Below are 23,727 nucleotides of genomic sequence, written 5' to 3'. Positions count from 1 at the left end.
CTGATAGACAACTAAAACAAAAATTGTTACTTAAATGAAAATAGAAGGGCATTCTTGAAATAATGAGTTATGGAGCTCCAGCCCATATCAGAAGAGTTTTAAATATTATTTTTCCTTTCAATGCAGTCACTCAAAGTTTTTTAAATTTGTTTTGCTTGTTTATATGTCAGAACTATGTATTTCATTTATATTCACCCAGAACTTTTGTATTTTAAATAAAAAATTAAGTCTTACTTTTGAAAATTTAAGAAATCACTCTTTTTAGGTTGTTTATGATAAACCTCTTTATTGTGTAAAAGGTCTTCATAGAGTATTTGCTATAGTGTGGCACAGTTGAAGAAGGAGAAGAAATAAGTTTACTGTTGTCTTGAAGGGTCAACTGAAATGCAATGTTTCAACAAAAAGAAAACCTGGGAAGTTTACTTTTACAAAAGGAAAAGGAAATAAAATAAAAGGAAAACCTGGCAGCAAGCATTCTCCATTTTAATAATTTGGGGCGTCTAGTTAATGTGAGGGAGTTTTTGACCAGCTCAAGTACTCATTTCTAGGAATTGTGGGCTAACACATGTTTTGAAATTAAATTAAGTCTAAAACCTTTTACACTTGCAAATGCACATATCTTCATAATATGCTTTTGTTTCCAAACCTGTGATTTTTGTCAGTTGCTTAATTATTGATTAATTATTCTTGAACATTAACTAGATGCTATAAAATTCTGACATTCCTTAACTGTTAAGTGCTTACAACATAACCCTGTTTTTGTCAGAGAGATTCTTTATGAGATTCCTTACAATCTGTCATGAGCTTCCAAAGTTACAAAAAAAGTCAATGTTTCTCTGAAATGAAATTCTTTTATCCTGATATCTTCTGATACTTGTTGCTTAAAAACTTTGTTTTTTAAATAATTCATATGTTACATTGACAGGATAAATTCCCAGATATTGGGGGCTTTTGCCTTCACAAATGTCCACTCTGTTTAATTTTGAATTGAACCTGTGATGTTTTTTTCCCCTAATATGAGGTGCAGATAGTACACAAAGAAGTCTTGTAGTGGCATGGCAGCATTGCAAGTCAATAAGTTAATCAATCCTTACCCAGGAATGAAGAAGAAAGTAAGGAGTTAAATGGTTACTTAATATAAGCACTTGTTTAGAGGCTGACAAAGAAGTTCTGAAGAATGTTAATGTTATGTGGTTAATCAATATTAAATAACTTTAAAAATTTAAATCTGTGTGCAAAAGACTTCTGTTTATTCACAGTTAAATATTATTTATTCCTGGTTGATTTTCATTTAATTTATATAGCAACATAGGCTGATAAGTATTTCATGTCATTGAGAGGTAAATGAATAAAGATTGAAATAAAATGTAAAATCAAGAAGAAGTCTGCTCTTGTAAAGCTGCACCTCAAGTTTTGATATTTTGACTAGTGCAATATGTTTGTTTATTTACAGAGACCACTATAAAGCAGAATATGAAAAGAGACTACATGAAGAGTTGGAACAAATAAGGTTGAAAACAAATCAAGAAATTGATCAACTTAGAAGCACCTCAAAAGAGATGTATGAACGTGAAAACAGGTAGGTAAGGTGTAGGCAATAACCTAATTGAGAAAGAAATGACCAAGCACTGTTTTGTGCTTAGATATAGTCCTAGCTGACTAAGTCTTTGAGAGGTACTAAAAATGTAAAAACTAAAATGAAATTATACTTGTACAGTAAGTCTATATTGTTATATTTATTATTAAATGATGGACAGCCAACATTATCACTTGAAAAGGAATATTAGAATTCGTGTTCTGCATTAAATCTGGTGGTTTGAGGTTTGTTCAGAGGTATAGTATTAGTTAATTGACATGGGATGACAGTTTACATGTCATGCTCTAGGGGCAATCTTGAAACTCGGCTGGGAATCCAGAAGAGAAAATGTTGATGCGGAAAATAAGGCAGGAAAAACCCAAAAGAGATAAGATTTAAGCCTGTATGAAGTAAATCTAATTGAGTTTGTTAAGAGCATCATGATTCAAAAAAAAAAACATTGATTTCCTGTAAATTATTGTAAAATTCTCTTTTGAGGAAGATTCTAGTCCTACAAAGACCTGCATGATGAGTTTGTATGTGTACCATCTAGTTGAATACCATGGAATTATGTGCACATGCCTAAGCCTTTTAGGGACTTAAAGATTTGGACCTTTGGCACGAAATTTCTTTTTCAGCTTGTTTTTTGTCCATTTGATTGCTTTAAAATAGGAGGAGTGCTTAATAACTTTACTGTAGATGTCCTGAAAGTGTCGTGTGGAGAAGGAAATGACAATAGTAAAAAGATATTTGTAGCATTAACATCTGTTCCTCTAATAGGTACTTTTGTTACTGCTGGGAAGAGTGGAAAAAGAACATGGCTTCTGCTGTATTTCAGTCAACAGAAAGTTCTAATTAAAAAACAATTACATCATTGTGTAGTTTTGCTAGTGTGAGTAAAATATACATATACATCCACACCACTTCCTGTATGCAAATCTATTTTGAATTACAAAGTATGAATTTAAGCATGCATTACTTTGGAGATTTGACAAGTGTCTGTATATCATTGAGAAAGCTACTGAAAGATATTTCATTTGTATCTGGAACTGCTTTACAGAAGTTTTTTTCCTCATTTTGAAATAATTACTTCTGAAATGCAAATCCCTTAGATTTGCCTACATGTTTAGCAAAATAAAAAAAAAAATTAAAAGAAAGCTTTCTAGCATATGTTCTTTCTAGAAAATACTAAAAAATCCACCGTATGGCAGTCTGCCTCAATGGTAAGACAAAGGGAACCTCAAATTGTGAGCAAAACAATTTGCAGTGAATTTGTGTAATGTGATGAGATGCTGTTTGTGGCTGAAAATGAAGTTAAGATGCTGGTTTCATCCTCCTGCTCAAAGCATGGAATGGTATTACAGCTAAGCTAATCCAATATTCAGTTGCTCATATTGTTTGCCAAGCCTGATGTGCCTGATAGTTCCTTTGAATTTGTTGGCACGTATTTTACACTAGGATGGATCAGTTCAAGAAACTAAAATGGGAGGGGGCCGCTAATAAAGAGGTGATGCATTCATGCCTAATTTTTTTGGCATCAGTTTCACTTGTATGGTTGTTGTAAGCATGGGCTGTGTTTGCATTAGCAAGCATGAGTGAATTTGCAGGGCATGTGAATGTCTGCAAGAGGTTTGACACTGGATTACCTGTAGTCTATTCCCATAGCTCAAACACAATTTAGTAGTTGAGCATGTGAGATGCTTTCCCTAAGCACATTTTCTGATGTGGTCAAATATGACTATAATATATATATAAGTTTGTGCATTCTAGACCAGTTTAGGGATGCGATATTTATTGCATTTATATGCAATAAATGATGGTTGTGAAGAGGTTTGTGTGAAAACCTAATAAAGATGCCCATGAGCTGCTGCCTCCCATGTCTTCATCTCACCTTTTTTTCCCCCCATGCCCATCCTTGATCCTCTAGATAGTATTTATGTCCCATTTACTTTCATTGTGTTATAGGCTGGCTAAATGCCTTGTAAGGCCCCAGTGCAGCCATTTGGGTAGGTGCTTCACCTCCTGTGAAGTGGCAGTCACACAGCTGACAACTGGCAGCATCACTGGTGTGTCTCCCGGCTCTCTAGAGAGTATTTCAACAGAAGTTACATCACATCTGTGATTGTGGTCTTGTTGGTTGAATAGTCCCTCACTTGTGTCCTTTTCCCTCCTATTGCATTTTCAATTGATTAGTTGTTCAACTAAGCAAAAGAGTTTATTCTCTAAATGAGGCTCTGTATCTCTCCTACTGTTTCATTTTTATCCCACCTCCACTACTCTAGTCTTAAGAATACAGCTCTGGACTCCTACTCTGAAACATAATATGCTTGATCTTAATGCTGTTAACAAAATATATTGCCATATTGCCATATTTTGGTATGAGTCACTTTTAAAGAATCTAATCTTAAGGTCAGTCCCTGAACATCTGCACTAAATTCTATAGCCTAGTAACTCAATTTTTAAAGAAAATTTTGTTACCTTTCTCTAGTAGCCAGTTAGCTGCTACATAATTCAGATGTTAATTTTTTCTAAGTAACTGCTGTTCGTATGAATTACTTTGAATTCAGAAGAGTGCCACTGATAACATTTATTCTAGAAAATAGTCTTTAAACCAGAAATTATATACCTTTAGTGTGATACAATGACGTAGGTTAACATTTACATGAGCGTAATAATTTTCCATTTTCCTTTGTATCCTGACTTTTCTCCAAAACTTGCCTGAGGCTTTAATTTCTCTTTGCCTTAACTCAGAAAGCTGTAAGGAGAGGGAAAAAACAAAACTTCAGTAGGAAGATCTTGGTTGCATCCACATTAGCAGTTCAGTTCAGATGAAGAATGTGGTGTTGAAGTGAAATCCCCTAGTCATAGCTGCTAGCCATGGTTGTAGGTTGCCTTGCAGCTGTCCTTGGATTTGCTTGTATTTGTAACATATAAATAAGATTCCTTTTAGATAAAACAAAATCGAAAGGAATCTTTAAGATCATCTAATATGTTTCAAGTGCTGGTGAATGTTCATCATAGAAGCAAACAAGCAGTAGAGTAACATCCTTAAAAACAGTCATGACAGAGATGTCTGATCCTCAACAACCACTGTTAGCTCTGGCAAATTGGCTGGTGCTCTGTTACACTGAATATTGGACATTGAGTTTATATACAGTATCTAAGCAGTGCTTCCCCTCCTTACAGTCTAGTGCGGTGTTAATTTATAGCCTGCTTGCAGCATAACAGACTATGAATAACTAATTCCAATTTTTAAACACAATTACTATATATTTTATTCTTAGTATCATGCTGTTCTCATTTGTGTTGGTCAAATAATAATTGAGGTCGTTTGAACATCTTGACTGATCCCTGGTTATAAAAAAAGGGTATCAATTGATTGTAATAAAATGTTATTTTATGGTTCTTTGCAGATCAAAAATGTTGCCTGCCATAAAACCCAGGAGAGTCCGATGATATGCAATAACATATACATCACAGTACCTAGACAATTGGTAGTAGGATTTCTATGCTTACCTGAACTTTTCTTGCTCTGTCAAAAGTTGTGAATCCTCTCATCTAGGCAGACAACATTCCTGCAGTTATTCTCAAAGCACCAAGGAAAATCATTGGAATTTATTTAATTCCTGAAAAAAAAAAAATAGTTCTAGTATTCTAGAATAATTAGAGTTATGTGTTTCCACATGTAAATAGGTGATTTGATAATTGTTTTTTACAATTTTTTTACAATTACAACTGGAAGCTTTGCTGGTATACATGAAAACAACCTGAAGTAAAGCCTCTGTAATAAATAGGTGAATAGATAGACCCTTCTGTCATTCTATGAGAGTTGAAGAAGGTAGCATTGAAATTTGTATCAGAAAGCAGTAATTAATGAAGCAAAGTAGTCTTGTTTCTAACAGATTCTTAACAGAATAATTTTTGTTTCCTTCAGGAATTTGAGAGAAGCACGAGATAATGCTGTTGCAGAAAAAGAGAGAGCAGTTACTGCTGAAAAGGAATCTTTAAGAAAATACGATCAACTCTTAGAACAGTGAGTGTTTTAAAATACATATAAAAATCTAAAGGTATAACAGTGTTTATATCTAGGAGATCTGAGTAGAAGGAATGACTTACTTTCTGCTTACAAAGAACAAACTGAATTACAGACTCTTCATTTAAATGAAGCTGCAGACTTAATTCTTGCAGTAAATTCTTTCCATTATCACTGCAGTAATAAGATCAAAATTTGGTATTTCTCCTACAATACTGTAGAGACAAGCAAACATAATTATTCATTTCATTGCAAGAATGTCAATTTTATACTGTAGAGTAGCAGTGGTCAAACCCTGAACCTGTTTGTGGGGTTTTTTCTTTAGTTGAGATTAGAAAATAATTTTGTAAGATGACTTCAATTAATAGTTTTTATAAAGTTTGGATAGAGGGCAGTAGTCATAAACAATTATGTTTGCTACATGTTTCTCTTCTTACTAGTCTCTTCTCAGTCTCTCATACTCCATGTGTAGAATATATTGTCTATACCAATGTACAGTTCCATTCCATAGAGAAAGAAACTATAGTTGATTTTTTTGCCTGTTTACAAGCACTCTATGCTCTGCAACTCCTTTTCCTTACTTTTTGTAAATTTAGAATGTACGCTGTGGTTAAACTATGAGCTCTAATGTAAAACTATGGACAGTAATCAAAGTTGTTCACGTTAAGTTTGTCATGTGTCTTTAGTTTTGGATTTAATTCATTGTTTAATATAATTTTTTTTTCTATAATGAAGTGATCAGTTCATTAAGTGATTGTGTTCCTAGTCATCTACTCAAAGGAAGTACTAGATGAGCCTTCTTTGCTCTGAATAATTTTTAATTACAGTGAAAATGTTGTTAACTTAAGCATAGGAACAAATTTATTAAAGCTTTTAATTTTTATGTATAACTTCTAAATTGCAGTGGTGATACTATTGAAGAAATAGCATTGCCTAAAGATTGAAAAAATGTGATTTCTATCTGATGATGTCAAACAATAGGGGTAGGTCCAGAGCAAATGAGATGGGTCAGAGGATTTGATATCCACAGTGAGTTTAAGGGCTTGACTTCTGATTAATTCTAGTTCAGCTGAATGGGCCCAAGGGTGCAGAATGCCTTTTAGTGGTTAGAGCACATTGGAGGGGTTGTTGGGTTCTCAAAAGTAATTCAGTCTGCAAACTCTGAGGTGATGGCTCCACAATGTGGAAATCAAAGCCATTTGAACAGGGAGGGCCAGGAAACTTGGTTCAAAACTGATCCCCTGAGTTAAAATAAAATTCTAATGTGAGTGAACACAGGTTTCTTTCTAATGAGACTCCTACCTTCCACTGTGGTAAGATTTACTAAGACATGGCAATTTCATATATAACTGGAAACTCCTCTTGAAAGTCAGTCTGGCATATCATAATTTGAGTTTGCACTTTTGCTTAATAAAAATACTAACTTTGCAATTCTTCTATATTTATTTTTAAACTTAAGAACTGTGGAGAAAGTGCTTTTCTGTCTAGCTGTATTCCCATGCATCTAATGTGTCCTTTTTTCATACTTTATTTTTGTTGCTTTTTAAATTTATGTTGCTTCATTTTGAGGAAGTATGTCCCACTGCAATTAGAAACAGGAATCTTACTTGTTACACTTATGCTTCTTTGTTCTTATACCTTTTTCTAGTGATAAGCCCTCCAGTTAAGTAAAACTCTCATTTCCTTGTGTTAAATAAATTAATAAGTTGATTAATGCTGGGTTTTGGAGTTCTAAGAAGTAGATAACTCCTCAGAAGATTATTTTCTGCTTGGGAACATGGAAAACCCATACTAGCCTTTTTTGAAATGTTGGTGTCTCTCTTTAAAAGTACCTCACTTCTAACCACATAACAGGTGTCAAGACCATGACTTTCTCCACATTCCAAATCATCTACCTAAGTGAACTGCAAAATAAATAACTGGCATATTGAGATAGTAGACTTGAAAGACCCCCAAATTCTGAATTTACTGTGGACTCACATGTGACAGTTCTGTGGAACAAAGAAATTTTCTAATATCACCAGAAACCCCTAAGACAAAAAAGGAATACCTGTGTTGTCCAGTTCTGTATTTAAGTGATTATAACAGCTTGTTCTACTTTAGTAAAGACAAGGTGACTCATCGTAGTTACCACTGGTATCATAATCTGTATAAACAAACATGTTTGAAAGCTTCAGAAGTATGTGGAATGTTGACTGGCCTGAATGGTGGTTAAATAAAGCCCCTGGCAAATCTTGTGATCAGAAGTGTAACTAATACCCAATTTTCTAGTCAAGTGCAGTTATTTTCATTTTTTTCACTCATGTTTGTGATAGTTTTCTGTGAACAGCTATTTACAAATGCTAAGAAAATACCAAAGTGATAATATTCATGAAAGAGTTATATTGAGAAAGGATCTGCTGTTTCAACCTTTAAGTAGACCACTGTGATGTCAGGATGTAAGCTTTGTTGCTCTCTTTGCCATTATACATCTGTAATTTCTGTGTTAGAATCCGTGTTTCATTTACCTATGACAACAACAACAACCTTAAATTATTTGGTATTTTTGGATTTGAGTCTTGTTGATGTCACGCATGTTCTGAAAAAAATATGACCAAAGGGAAACATTTTTACTTGTTGTTGGTAATGTGACTTAAGACTTTTTTCTAATTTCAAAGCTGTATTACCTCAGTTGAAATTGTCTAGGGGTAGAATAAGCAGAGCAATTCTGTAACAGCTCTGTCATCTACATGGTTAAGTGCAGGTGCTAAATATGTTCCAGCTTTTCCTTCTTTAAAACACTGTTAGTGTTATTTTCAAACTGTTGACTGTTAATCTGTTACTTCTCCTTGCCAAAAGAAAAAACATCCAACCCACCAAAACACCAAAAGCAAAAAAAAAACCAACACCAAAAAAGTAGAAGTGCACTGTGGTTTGCTGTTGGGCTTTTTCCTGATAAGGTGCCTAGTCTCCTCTAAGGTGCAACATAAAACTTATATGGTTTCTTTTCTTAAAGTGGACTCAGAGGTCTAATATGGTGTGAACTCACACTTGAGCACTTCATCTACAAGTACCATCTCTTGCCTTTGATAGTTGACTTCATTTAAAGTCAAATTCCTTAAATTTCTTCTAAAAGGAGTATAATATCTTTTTCCAGAACTCAGCTATATCAGTGGAAACTGGTTTAAAAATTCTAGAATTATTGGGAGCACAAGGGAAATTCATACAAAACCTTTTTTTTCTTAGCGAGAATAAAAAAATGCTGCTCACATCATCTAATCGTACTTTTCCTATTTTTGTAATGATAAAGTGAGAAGTGTAGAATAGTGAACAAAATAGGTATGCAATGAACAGAATATGAGTATTCAAGGAAATTGTGTTACAGCAGTGCTGTTCCTTCAACTTTGCAGTGGACACTATTCATAAAAACCCTTGGTTTTGTAAAAGCTAGTTTAACTTCCTGCCTCTGTGCATTAGGTAATAGGATATCTTTAATTATGTTTTTTTCTTTCTTATTTGCATATACACAGATACACAGATGATGAATTTTAAACCATATTTCTGTAGTTGTGTTAAGTCAGGGTGATGACTACAGAAATTGTTTAGAGCCTTCGGTTTGTTCTATAAAGATTAAAAGTATTTTGTAGTATTTTTATTATTTAAACATTTCTGGGTTGATGTACATAGCTCAGTTTGTAAAAATTACTGAATTTATAATTGATGATCTGCTACATGGAGTATTTTTGGAGTATTTCTGTTGTTTCTGTTTGGAAATTATTTTCTCAAATGAAAACCAAAATAGAATAAAGATTATTGACATTTCTTGACAGCATTTGTCTCTGCCACATAGGTTCAGAAAAGTATGCAAAAAGTTGTCTGCATATTTGTGTTTACAGATTTATTGCTTTTCTTTCCAGTCAGCTGCAAGCTGACTATGCAACTTAGAGACTTATTTTAGTCTCTCCATGGTCTCTTTCATTTGAATCTCTTTTATCCCTATTTTTTTTTGTTCTTCATAATTGTGGTATATTTTAGAATTTATCAGATGCTATCTGATGCTAGTCATCTGTCTTAAACTTTTTAGTTGATGGAGAGGGGATCAATTCTGTTCATCAAATGGGTTTTTAATTAAGATGAAATTAAGATCCCTATATCTGCTTATTAATTGCACACAAGCCTAGAGGACTATCTTAGGTGAGAAGATAATTGGATAAATTTCCTGAATAAATAAATGTTAGAATACATTTAGAATCTCTGTGGAGCATGCAGGAATCTCATCCTTTCATTTATTACATAATACTTTCATTGTTAACAGAAACATTAAAACTGAATACTTTCCCCACCTGATAACATATTTTTTATAATCTGGATGTTGCTGACTGCAGTGACAGGATTCTAATATTAAAATTACTAACTCAATGTCTATATGTGCTGGAGTTACTGCTAATATTTAAATAGGGGCGTGTTATCTCTTCAAGAATATTTATATCAAATGAAGATTTCAGTAATGAATTTTAAAAAATCCATACTGAAGACTGCTGGCCAGAATAGTTCTTGGGCAAAGCTGCCATCGCTCTGTGATAAAAACTGCTATCAGATCTTCCTACACATGGCTGCTGGGTTTCTATATGATGTGTTTTGCAATCCCTTGAATTAAAGAGCTATGGTCTTGAAAATCACTACCACTTTAAATCTACAGTTTCAAATAATTTTGTTTATGTTTTCCAAAATGCTTTTTTGGTAATAATAATTTGCTGCTGCTGTATTCATTTATGACTTCTATCGTATGATGTGTACACATAATTTTTTAACACTTAGAATTTCTGTCAGAATAAGCCAAGCCCTCCAATGGCATTATTAGACCTTGTTTAGAGTTCAGCCCTAGCCAAAGTAGCTATTCCACATTTCCCATAAAATGACCTTCAGCTTGTTCTCCTGATGATGAGAAAATTAAATACGAGGTACAACTAAAAGGGTAACATTCATGAATGTAATGAAAATGGCTGAAAGACACCCTCTCAGAAATTGTGAATCAATGCAGAGAAGTCTGTGAAAGAGCCAAGAGCAATAACATGACGGAGAAGCAAAGAAAAAGTCAATTTCCCAGGTGACTAAGTCTAGCTTGTTTCCAAGCTGTAGAAGCAGCACTGAAATTCATAACAGAAAAAGTATGTATCCTGTATTTCTACTGAAATGGCTAGTGAGGCTCCTACTTTCTTCCTTTTCTTCTGAGGATATGTTTATTTGAACTTTGCATCTTAATGCATGTAAAGTTCAAATAGCATGCATTTTAATAAACAGAAGGAGAAAACCTACTTAACTTATTTGATGAAATAGATGAATAATAGTGTTGGGAAAACTGCACACTTGCTAAAGCATGCCTAATTGTTTTTTGTTCTTAGATTCCTAATCGGGATCTTAAAATTTTACATTCTTAGCTAAGATAGTGTTCTTGCAGAATGAATGTTTTGAGCCCTGTAACCAGTCACTTCATAACTGTAACTGTCTTGATGTTGAAGAATTATCTGCATCAAGACTCATAGGAATGCTAAATTAGTCTGATGTCTGACCTTTCTGAGCTTCATTACATCTGGAACACAGGCTTTGAAGTTTGTTCTCTTACTGTGCAAGGAATGATTAATGATTATATTTATAGCTCTAAAAATCTTTTATTTCAGTTGCTCTTGCCCCAGCTCATAAGAAACAGTTCTCACAAAATATTTTCAGCCTCTGAGGGGTGCTTTGGAAAAGTTGTAATACCAACAATATTGTCATATCATAAAGATTTTCTATAAGCCTTGTTGTTCTCATTTTATTTTTTATTTCCTGCTAGCCAAAATGTTTTAATCTTAAAATATTACGATTAGTAGAGGCAAATTGTTAAAATGGTACAATGGCTATTCTGAGTACCTAAGAAACTATTTATTTACTCACTCTTTAAAGTCCTTAGGGTATTTTTGCTAGCCTGGAAAGGTTGAAATATATAATGTCCTTTGAAAACAAATTCAAAAGCACTTGCAAATTCCTTCAAAGAGGGATTCTGCATTATAAGGATGCTGCTGCTGTTTATATATATTTCTTCAATTACTGGGTTGAAAGATCCACTGCAGTCCATGATTTTTCTATGGTTGTTCGTATTCCTCAGGTACACACCCATTTTTGTGACTCACTGCACCCAGCTTCTCATTAATGGTGAGCACTGCCAGGAAGAACAAGTAGGGGTCCTTTGTAACTCCTTACCCAATCATGTTTCAGGTAGTAAATTTTACGTGGGTTCAAAATGAGACTGGAAAAGCCCAAGATAAATTTGAGAATCCCTTTACAGGTAGAAAGCACATCGCCATTCAGGAAATGCTCGAGTGAGAAGCAGTTGAACACTAGTGGCAGAGAATTAGGGAGAAATACAGAATATGCAGAAGTTTTTCTTGCTTTTCTCAAAACACACTTTTGGCTGCAGTTGGAGCCAGCTTTATCAGGCTACATATGCCTTTTGTGTGATACACTACAGCCACTCTATGTAGAACAGGAGCTATGAAACACAGGGGAACTTCCCAGCCTTTTTAATACATGTGCTTTGGGTCCCTTTGGAAAGGGGACATTACACTGGATGTAATGACAAAAGATACAGATGAAGGCTTTTACCTGAAGAAATTGTTAATCTGGGTTATTTTGAATTTTTTCAAAGATTGTTATATATATCAGGTTATCTATGCAAATAATGTGTTTCTGGAGTGTTTCTAACCATCTGGGCTTGAAGGACTAAATGCATGTGTGAAGTCCCTACCAGCACTAAGTAGCCCAAAGCATTAACACTTCAATGGCACATGAGAAAAGGACCTGTTTATAGGAAACCCCCAAATATGTGTTTCTTAGAATACAGAAGAAAAGCAGGTCACAAATAACACCATGACCATAAATACAACCAGGGAATGTTAATTGTATATGTTTACTAAAACAGTGTGTTATAATGCCAATTCAAAGGCTAAATTCTTCAAAGAAGGAATACTGTATTTTCTGTGTGTCTGTACAAAAATTTTGATCTTCAAATTATGGCTATTTGTGTGATATTGTATTTAATAATACCAACAGCATTTTACTAGTAATTTTCTTCTATAGTTACTTTCTCTGTCTGTGGTTACTCCCTGGAAAAGGATTCCAATTACCTTGTGGAAAAGGATGTTATGCTATACTCATTTCCAGATAGCAAACTTTGGAAGAACAGTGTCCAATAGATGCTTGTGTGGTGTGAGAAGGAAGTTATAGCTTTGTGATGTTAAAACCTCATCATAAATTCAGAAATGTTGGACAGGAAGACTTAGCATTGATGAGTGAGAGCTTTGAGCTAAGTGTTGGCTAGACTTTGTCTTCTGCAGAATCACATTGGAATTGTTGAGAAAATGTTAGATATAACTGAAGAAAACATTAGGCTGGTCCTCATTTCCATGGTGGTGACACACATTTCATGTGAGTAATTCTTACAAATAGGAAAAATGGTGGTATGTGCTTCTGGAATAGAGAGTAGGTAAATAATTTGTAAACGAACAAATTAAAAACTGTGAGTAAATGAAGGACCATCCTAGTATGTTCATTCACAGGCACCCAGAATAGTGTACATCAGTAAGCCAAGGTACTTTCCTGCCATAAACCACAAGAAGCTGTTTGCCTTGGACATTAGTTCATCCAGCATTGAATATGCCTAATTAATCACATCAAGGACTTCCCAAAAGAGAGTGGTGTATGATATATATGTGTAATGCTCACAGCTGGTGCGTCCAGTGTTCACAGCTGATGGAACAACCATGCAAGTCCTTGGCAGCTGTTTTGTTGCTTTCTCTCTTCATGAGATTGGCATGTCTGGTGACCAGTGCCTTGATGAGGAAAAAATGGAAAGTCCGGGATTGGAGGGCTGATTTCCCTTTAGTATGTTCTTGTTTCCTGATAAGATTGCCTCAAGAATGTATCCCGGACTTTGTCACAGTTGACTCAGAGTTGTTTACATTCAGGACACCAGTAAATTGTATGTGTTCAGTGTTGAAGTATTGCATCCCATATTGGATAGTGGGAAGGCCTCGTTCTTCAGTTTACTCAGTGCAAAGCTACTTAGATAAGTTTTACAGCTGTTTATGTTTCTGGCTGAATGATCTAAAGGCACAGTTGTGTCTACTTATATGACTGTATGGGTAACTGTGAGTGTATTCTGTGAAACCAGCAAAATGCATGTGCAATTAATGTTCAAAGCATTGTAAGCCAGAGTTCATGAGCTTCCTAAGGAATAACTTGATCTGGGTAACTGTAGGGTGGTGGTGTGAAAGATCAGAAATCAGAACATTTTTACCAAACATCATTTAGCCATAGTAACACTTTGCTGTGACATGACATTTGAATCATGGGGTACCAAGAGGGTGGTACTACTTCGAGCTGTTTATGATATCAGTGAGGGGAACCTGGTTTAGATTAAAAAAAAAAAATAAAAGTAACTTGGAACCTTAGCAAGACCAATAGGCTCTTCAGTAGGAGGTGGAGGGAACATTTGTTCTGGATGGGCCTCCAAGGGGAGCACAGTGTGAAAACAGAAGTGCTGGTCTCCTCCATAGGGTGGCTGCTGATGAGTAGGGGGAGGATTTGTAATTCTGTGGGAGGAGTGTGGTCAGAGGCAGTAAGTACACTTGTACAGAACCTGAGCACTGAATAAACCAAATGAAGATGGAATGGAGGGGTGCATATGAAACACTAAATCAAGGGGCTTTGCAACGCACAGTAAAGGGCTCTTTTAGTTCTTACCACTGGGCACAATCCATACAGCTCCTCTTCATGTGTCTATACTGCCAAACCTTTCTTGTGAGCCCTCTTTAATACTAGGTTTTTGTATTAGCAAAGAAAAAATATTGCCACATCAAGACATGGCTGCACAGACCACCCTGCTGACTCATCAAGTGTGAAGAAGGTACAGAGTCTGTGTGTGTGTCCCTTTGAGGTACTCCAGCAGCAAAAAAATTGCCATGGTTTATGCAACTTCATACCCATGAAATAAACAAAATTGAGAAATTTTCTCTTAAGAAGAAGTCAAATTTTTCCATCAAGTGGCAGTATAGTTGTAGGAATAGCTGTCACTATTCCTACAAAGAAATGGGTTCCTTTGAGATGAAGCTTGGGCACAACATAAAACGCTTATACCTGTCAGGCGCTTAGTCTTTATATGAAATGTTGGATTTCATAATAGACATGTAAAGTGTACATACTTGTACTTACAAGCCTATTTGTACATCTCTTGTAAAATTTAAACATTGGATATGTTGTCAAAATGCTGCAGCTCTTGGCTAACATTTTAATATAAATACTACTGCGTGTGTATGTATATAATCTAGTGTAAGCTTTGATGTGGAACTTGTCATCTGGAATTGTTTTCAGAGATATTTTAATTGTTCCATGGAAAGTGTTGCCATGGATAAATTGATATGGAAGTGCACTGATTCATCCCTTCTGAAATTTAGCTTAATGTTTGCTCTGATTTTTCTAAGATCTTTAGTGTTTCCATTCCAGAAATATGATCAAGATCATAAGTTTCAAAATGCTTCAAAAAGCTAAATCTTCCCATTTTACCTTGGATACATTGCTGAGGTCACTAGAACTGGTTGTGGGTTATAGAGAGTGAAAGAATTTGTCCCACTCAAAACACTGTGGGGAGGAGAAAAGGTTTTATTTGTGCAAAATGGTACTGTAAGTAGATGAAAATAACTAGAAACCATAGTCCTTCCCTTGTCTTTATAAGCTGCTCGCTTCAGGTAATGAACTGACTCTTGAATCTCTTGAGTACACTCATGATAGAGGGTTTCTCTGAACAGTAAAGGGCAACCAAAGTGTGATTAATGATTATCCTGTGACCCTGTGAAATGCCCAGTATTAGGTGGAATGGAGGCTTTATTAATAACTAATTTTGAAGATTTTTTTACCTAAAGCCAGGTGAGGAAATACTGTGTTTTTATTGTCTGTTGCATGATCCTCTAGAACATTGTTGTTTTCACAGACTGTTACTTTACAGAAGCTAGTGAGGCTGGGTTTTTTGATTTTAGGTTTGTCCTTTATGACACTGTTTCCAGTCACAAGTTATGAAATCTGGGTCTAATTTTCTGTGTCAGAGTTCTTTCTTTCTGTTTTCAAAGTATTCTATATGCGTAGATAAATGGAGTACATTTCAGGTTTATTTTCTCCATGCCAGATGCCTTCTTCTTTTAAAAGTAAAGAAACTTTTTAAAGTAGTGCATTTGGTGAAGATAGTTGTATTACTAAAATGTGCACATCTACAAAAGTAGTTGACATGTTCTAAGTTACAAGAGCTACCTTATGGTAATTTGTTTGCTTGCCAGGGCTGTCCCCCCTCCCTGCATTTTCTTACCTCGTAAAATAATCAAATCTTCCTTTGTCTCAAATGGTTATCTATTTAGACTGTACAACTGTATTAAACAGTTTTAGTTTAACCATTAGAGTTAGAAAAAAAATAGAATCTTTTTTTTTTTGCTAAATTGATATCTTTTGGCAGAATTACTAATTGTTTTTGAAGACAGTTTTACATTTATCTTTGTAAGTCTCTTTTGTTATGCCAGCTGTCTAAATCTTTTCATAAACTTCAGTTAAAAGAACATATTTTCCGTGATTATTTTAAAATATAATGTTTACTGGAAGGGAAGTCTAGTGAATTCCCACAGATGAAGTGTGAGTGTATTTCTCCCACTTGTAAATGAGTTCTTATTTCCTACAGTATGTATTCTGGTACCACAATGAGTCATTTTCAAGATGTTTTAGTTTAGCTTCTAAAACATTTAAAAACTTGGCAGATACATATAAATGAATGTTACATCTAGTTTTAGAAACTGCTTCCAAAGAGTATTTTGCTAAAATGAAGACTGTGAATAGACCTTTCAGAATGCAAAAGTGTCTTTTGTGATAAATCTGAAGTCATTTGCAGAGGTCTTCTGGTTTGGCTTGTTCATGATTGGGGATTTTTTCCTCACCTTTAGCAGGTTTTGTTTTAACCATCCTGTAAAATAAGGAGAATACTTTCGTGGAAAAGCCTTAAATTTTACACATAATATGTTGTTAATTGGATATTTTAGCCAGGCAAGTAATACCTTTCTTCAGTATGTTAACTAAATTTTGCAAATTTTCATACTATTTTATTTTAAAATCTTTCAATTTTATAACTTTTTCAGAATGAATGTAGTGCCACCTCTGCTTTAATGTGATTTTTACTATGTTTAAAATTATATGTGCCACGCCCTACTTAAATGTATTTCCTGATGCTACCTTGACAGCTTAACTGTTGGAAAAAAAACTCAAGACTAGATAGTTTGTATGATTAAAAGGGACTGAGGAGTTACGGGACTGGAGTGCGAGTTGGAGGAAAATGGGGGAGACCAACCCTGTTTAGATTCATAAGGAAAAAAAAACAACCAAAACAACCACCCCAAACAAAAAAAATCCCCAATGCAAAATGGCCAGTGTTCCGTGTCTGAGAAAGTCATGCGTATTGTTTAAAGAATATTTTATATTTTAACTTTGTTGTCCTGGTTTCCTGGCATCTGGAACATTTAATATAAGGAGACCTTAGATACTTTGCTCACATGTGAGACCTATGCTGAGATAGACGCAAATTTCTGCAGTCTGGATTTGAATACCACCCTAAATATTTTCCAATTGTTGGCAACATCTGTATTGTCAGTTATGAGTTATGGTACAGATAACTTTGCAACCCCCTGATTATTCTGTTCCAACTTTAACGTCTGTATATTGTCCATGATGCAACACCATGTTATCAGTAAGGTCTTACTGTAATTATCACCCTTAAAAATTTCTGTAGCTTTTTATTAGACTCAGAAGGAGATGCAGAAAACATATAAAACTTGGATCAGTAAGTTCTTCCTGAAAAGATTTCTTGGAATCCATTTTTGCTTAGTTATGTGATATAAAATATAAAGGAAACCTGTTTCAAAACCCATCTCCATCTGCTCCCCCCCCCCACCACCCACCCAGACTGGTCCTAAATATGTTAAATTTTCATCAAGGAAAAAATCAGAAAAAGGAGGAGAAGAAGCTAGTTTAGAGGATTAGAGGATTGAGAATCTTAATTGTTTTGTCAGACAAAAGCATTTTTCTCCTTACATTATATCTACATTGGGAACCTTGCAGAGGATTGATGATAGGCAGATGATAGGCAAAAGACTAAGGATGAGAGGTGGGGAAGGGAATAGTGTAAATAAAAGAGGAGATAAAACAAAAAAATAGTAGCCATGAAAGCTTCATTGAGTGTGATTCATCTGAGTGTAAAATAAATGGTGCAGCTTCCCAGTCTTTCTCTTTGGAAGAGTAGTCTAAGGCAAAGACAAAACAGTTGCATGAAGGGATTGGGTAAGTGGAAGTCAGTGTGTTGGGATTCATGGCAGACTCCACTTCTTTGTTTCTGCCCTCCAGTCACCTTTGTACAGCTGTTTGTAGAGATGGAAACTGTGAATCTAATTCATGGTAACTTCAATATGAATTTTGTTCAGTACAAGGTGAACATGTCTTTGCCATTCTAACACTGAAAACCTTTGAACATCATATTCAGAGATCTCAATTTTGTTCATACCACTGTTTCGGAATTTTATGATTTTTTGAAGTATTTTTAAAATATAATATACTGTTGGACTTTGGATGAGTTCAAACATTAGTTTCTGAGCAAAGTAAATAAAATGTAGCATGGGTTTTAGTACAGTGTTTACTGTGGCTGTCACCAGTTTTGTCTAGTTTTAAATGCCTGTGCTGGGATGGAATCATGTCTGTAAGGTACCTGTTTCTTTCCATTGACTCATAAAGGGAGTCTGCACAATAGGCCCAGGTGTAGGTAACCACATCATAAACAGCAGAAGCTACACGACTCAAGTTCCACATGGCTTTTCTGAGTAAAAGGACTTCAGAATAGACTCTTCGCAGAAATTAATGGGCTTTGGAGCTTTTATATTTTACCATCAATCTTACTCAGTCCTCCTCCAATGCAGAATTGTGAAGCCTTTAAGCATTTCTCAAAGGCCGGTCAAAAAATGGAATGTTTTCATTATGAAATGGTATATGCCTTACATGCTGCTTTTTTGGGCCTTTTTTTAATGAACTCTGCTGTCTTCCATGATTGGAAGTATTTTGATTGGCAGAAATTAAATCAATGTAGGTCTAGATATGTGATTATACAAAAGATTGGACCTGATTAATGAAGCTACCAAAGGTAGAAAGATATCATACTCCTTCAAAATCTTCAGTCTTAGCTACCTTGCAGTAACTCAAAAAGAGTTGCCAAACCCAAATGAAGAGGAAATTTGCATTTGTTTTTTTTTTAGAGAAAAGGGTAGAAAGGACAGAAAAGATCTGTGATGGAGCAGAGATCCACTTGTTGCCCATGGGAAAGGTGGTGATTGCCCTAAGGAAGCTGTGACCCTGTGGGAAGCCCATGGTGGAGCAGGTTTGCTGTCAGGACTTGTGGCCTCACAGGGACTCATGCTGGAGCAGTCTGTTCCTGAAGGAGTGAACCCGTAGGAAGGACCCACACTTGAGAAGTTTGTGGAGGGTTGTCTGCCATAGGAGGGACCCCCATGCTGGAGGAGAGGAAGTATGAAGAGTCCTCCGCTGAGGAGGAAGGATTGGCAGGAATGTGGAATGAACTGACCACAGCCCCCATTTCCTGTATTTCTGCACTACAGGGAGGATGGGTGTAGAGAAAATTTGGAGTAAAGTTAAATTCAAGAAGAAGGGAGGGATAGGGGAATGTGGTTCATTTTAGGATGTAGTTTTGTTTTTCATTACCCTTTTCTGATTTGGTTGGTAATAAATTAATTTTCCCCAAGTCGAGTCTGTTTCGCCCAAGATGGTAACTGGGGACTCATCTCTGCCTGTCCTTATCTTGACCCATGAGTCTTTCATTATATTTCTTCTGCTCTGTCCAGATGCAGAGAGATAGAGTGGCTTTGGTGGGCACCTGGGATCCAGCTGGGCCAATCCACCAAACTTTACTCAAAATGTTGGTTGATAAGTATAGGTTTTTGCATACATTAATGACTTTCCAACAGGTTGTGATAGTGATATCTGGGGGTAGATTTTCCCTGACTAGATTCTAGTGAAGTCTTACCAATACCTCCTGTTCTCAAGCACCACCTAACCTCAGAGGCACTTAAAATCATTCCAAGTTGGAGCACATTTAGGTAGAGGCCCTTGTGCATGCTCGGAAGTCTCCTGGTTTGGAAAGCTTAGTGCTTATTTTGATATGGATAGGAGGTGCTTGAACTCTGTTCAAGTCCCTGAAGGGCCTGTTTTTATTAGAACACAGCTAACTCATTCAACATCATTGAGTTCACTCCAGAGCACTGTTAGAAGAAGAGGTAATGGCTAAGCTTTGCCCCTTTTATAACATGATTCAAGCACTCCCCCAGAAAGTTTAAGACCCTTGTCCTTTCCCTCTCAGTCTCCCTAATTATTTAAACAGGTTTTGGTGTTACCTGGAAGTTTGTCCAGAACTATTGGCAACGTGTCTTGATATATGTGATGCATGAGTTTAGCAAAATGCCGCAAGAGGAAAAATGAACAAATTTGGGGTGTTTTTTGGTGAAAGTCAAGCAAACAAATTCTCAAAATATTATATAAATGCAATTAAAATACAACTTTCAGAATCTTCTGGCTATTTCATTGTCTTTCTTGTACTTCTTTTTCCATTATTAAATGAAAAACCCCGAAAACTCTACAAATGTGGATATTGGCAATAAAGTAGCTACCTTTAAGGTTTATAAACATCATTTTTAGAACAAACCTTTTGGATCATTGATTATTTTGTTATTTCATGTAACCGTCTTTTCAGAAATTAAACTCTGAACTGTACTATTCCTAGTGGAAGACATTCTAGTTGTTATGTTCAGATGGGGTTTTAATTTCCATTTCAAGATTATTTTCTCCTGGTTTATATCACAGCGTTCCGATGATAGCATTAGTCAAATTTATCTGTTGTTTTCTCCTCTTAACATCTTAGTCAGACTTTGTTTTTCTAGATTGTAGCTTATTTGATTTCTCATGGGATAGATTCCTTGTTCTCTTGGACATCTGAGTACCATTTCTCTTAATCCTGACCTCACTTTAACACAGATAACTGGAATTCTGAATAAAGTGTCAGATAATTTCCTGCTCTATCTCATATGATAGCATAATTTCCACTAGATGTACCTGAGTGATTCCTGGAACTTTGTGGCTTTTGCATAGCTGGGTCATGTTAGCAGTTTAGTTATCCTAGTCCCATGTAACAAATCTAGATCCTTCTCCTCAGTCTGCTCTGTCTTGTAGGAGCCTGGATGAACAGTTAAGTTTCCTAGCCCTGCTCTAGGTCTTCCATCCATATATACATTGCTTCTAGTTTTGTGATTATGCTACATTATTTTTCTGTGAGAAACACACTCTGTCATTTCAGAGAAGCAAGCACATCACTAGAAGATGTGCGGTCATTTTTGCTGTAAATACTTAACATGAGATACAACTCACCTAAATGAACCTGTGCTGAGTACACTTACAAAGAAGCTGCAAATGTCTGAATTATTATCATTCTTCAAATATGTTTTTAATCTACATTGCTGCAAATGTCTGAATTATTATCATTCTTCAAATATGTTTTTAATCTACATTTCAGATCTTTAGCTGTTCCATGTTGTGTCAATAGGATAAAAAAATGGAATTGCTGAAAAAGGAAAGGAAGTAGGTTTCAAAAGTTGTAATTTTAGCTCTGGTGTATCATGCTAATCCATTTGAACTTGCATGGCTGAGTTGTGAGGGGACAATAACATTTGTGAAAAGTGAAAATAGTTGCAAGTTGTTTCTTTGTTCTTATCATTTAACAGTTTAACCATACAAATCTGTCACGGCAATTTTTTTCCCTGTATTAGTTATGAAAAATCATATAACAAATTACACTGATTTCTCTGTAATTTTTTTACTTTCTTCTTGTTTTAACTTATCTGTACACTTTATTTAGCAGATACCAGATTAAAATGTTATGGAATGTTAAGTGATATTCTTTTTTTTGTCTTTTAGAAATACATAGATTTTAGGCACACTTGTTTTGCTAATTACTAGTCATATGGACTATCTTTTTTTGTCCTCTTAAACAGAAAATGTTTGATCTGTAAGAATGCCTTTTTACTCCACTCTGGATTTAAGGAAGAGAATAGTATAAATTATGTTGCAGTTCAAGTAATGTCCTTAGCTTTCACTTGCCTGCTGTGCTTTAGGATTTTATTTATGTGTTGTAGCTCATGTGTGAAGTGAATAGACATGCTTAAGCATCACTTAAATACTGAAATTCTCTCATCATATTAGTACTTGTTATCATTCTATCATGTTTGCAATTCAAGCAGCTTTTATACTTACTTGTATTGGCCTTCCTACTCCAGTTTCCAGCCTGCAAAATAAATCCTTGTATATTCAAATTGATGCCAAGATGCCAGCAGTACAAACTGTAATGCATGATTCATAATGCAAACTCTCAGAGCATTTACTCATGTACAAGTATATTCCTACAAAATGACAGACAGATAACTTTATATATGTAAATGTGTGATCACTGAAAAGAGATTCTTTGTTGATCTTGCATGTGTGCATATTTCATATCAATTCAGTGATCTTAAAGATGGTTAGAAAGTAGCAATTTTCTGTTACTCCCATTTTAATGCTAAAATAGTAAATGAACCATTTAAAAACAGAAAAAAAATTCTAAACTGGTTTTGTTAGAAAAATAGAAACGTATTTTCCAAAATTAAAAATAAGTTTGTGTATCATTTTGTGGAGGGAATATAATGAAGGAGAATCTCCTAAAATAAGGAAATAAAAAGATTACTGAAATGTTATTGTTTCCAATGAAAGAAAAATAGCTTTTCCAGTACAACATTGATGGATATTAATAGTTTTCTAGGTCTTCAGAAAAATGTAAGTTCTCTCCCTACCAAATGAATTGTGCTCAAGACCTCTTCTTTTTCAATTTTTGTTCAAATTACAATTTCAGAAATTGCATACTAATAATGATAATATCTTGAGAAATAATAATACTTACAGAAATAACAATATTTGTAAAAAAGATACTTTTAAACACAGTATATTTGGCAAACATAGAAAGTTTTGCTCTTGAAACTCCGTAGCAAAACTCTCGAACACAAAGCGTGAAAGAAACATATTTTAATATAAAGGTTTCTTTTCTCTTCTTGAGACCCTTCAATGTCAAATGGTCTGTCTTCTTCCTTTTTTTCTTTTTTTAACTTTATTTTGCTGTTTAGTATTCTTTTGAACAGTCCCAAGCTGTGCATTTCTTTTTTTTTTTTTGAAGCTGCATAAACTAATTTGAAGTCAGTGAGAAATGCAAAATAAGAACTGTAAATGCCACTAGAGCTGGAGAAATGGAAATTCATCGCAGAATAATACCAAAAAACTATTGTTGCTTTTGTTATTGCAATTTAAAGTATAAAATCTGACCAAAGTACTTGCAGTAGCAATAGACTATGCTTTCTTAAATACAAAAAAATAAGTGAATATGCAAGTTATAATTCTCCTTCTAGTATATTTTTTGATTACTTTTCTATCCACAAATTTTATGGTCCTATTTTATGTCTTTGTAAGAGTACAAGTACTTCAGTCTGCTGTTTATTTTATTAATTGTATTGCATGCTGTATTTGATCATGATCTGAGAGATGCATTGAATTACTTAAAACACATGCTTTAGATTCTATAGATCCATAGTACAGTTGTTGAACATACCCTGCATTTCTAAAGAAGCAAAAAAAAGATTGCTCACATTCATACAAGAGCTTGCTTCCATGCCAAGAATGACAGATGCTGTTACAGCTGAGAAATGTAGTGTTTTAGGAAAACACTCACACAGTAGTTATCTTAGGCCAAAGTTTAAAAAAATCCATTTAAGGTGCCTTAAACTAAACTTGAGTTAAAGGTACTTGCAGTGTAGATGTTGGTTGTACAAACTGTCAAGGATTATGTTCTAATTCAGTAAATCTGCAATATCTGAATGAACAAAATAGTTTTCTTTTCTGCCTTTAATAATTTCACATGTGCCTAATTATTGTGTTTCTCATTTTG

General features: G+C 34.8%; 1 protein-coding gene across 4 annotated transcripts in view; it reads left to right on the top strand.

Annotated features, from left to right (window-relative positions):
- PIBF1 (progesterone immunomodulatory binding factor 1) overlaps positions 1–23,727 on the top strand; it is a 112,593-nt gene that overhangs the window by 24,136 nt on the left and 64,730 nt on the right. For 3 of the 4 annotated variants that reach the window (XM_036392688.1, XM_036392520.1, XM_036392600.1), the window contains exons 9-10: positions 1,454–1,579; positions 5,511–5,609. In XM_036392688.1, the coding sequence (XP_036248581.1) occupies positions 1,454–1,579; positions 5,511–5,609 (225 nt within the window). The remainder of the gene's footprint in view (positions 1–1,453; positions 1,580–5,510; positions 5,610–23,727) is intronic. The other variant, XM_036392772.1, reaches the window with a different exon arrangement.

Source organism: Molothrus ater, chromosome 2 (genome assembly GCF_012460135.2).
Source record: "Molothrus ater isolate BHLD 08-10-18 breed brown headed cowbird chromosome 2, BPBGC_Mater_1.1, whole genome shotgun sequence".
In the NCBI taxonomy this organism is placed as follows: domain Eukaryota; kingdom Metazoa; phylum Chordata; class Aves; order Passeriformes; family Icteridae; genus Molothrus; species Molothrus ater.
The sequence above is the reverse complement of the archived record's forward strand: the minus strand, read 5'-3'. Positions and strand labels throughout refer to the sequence as shown.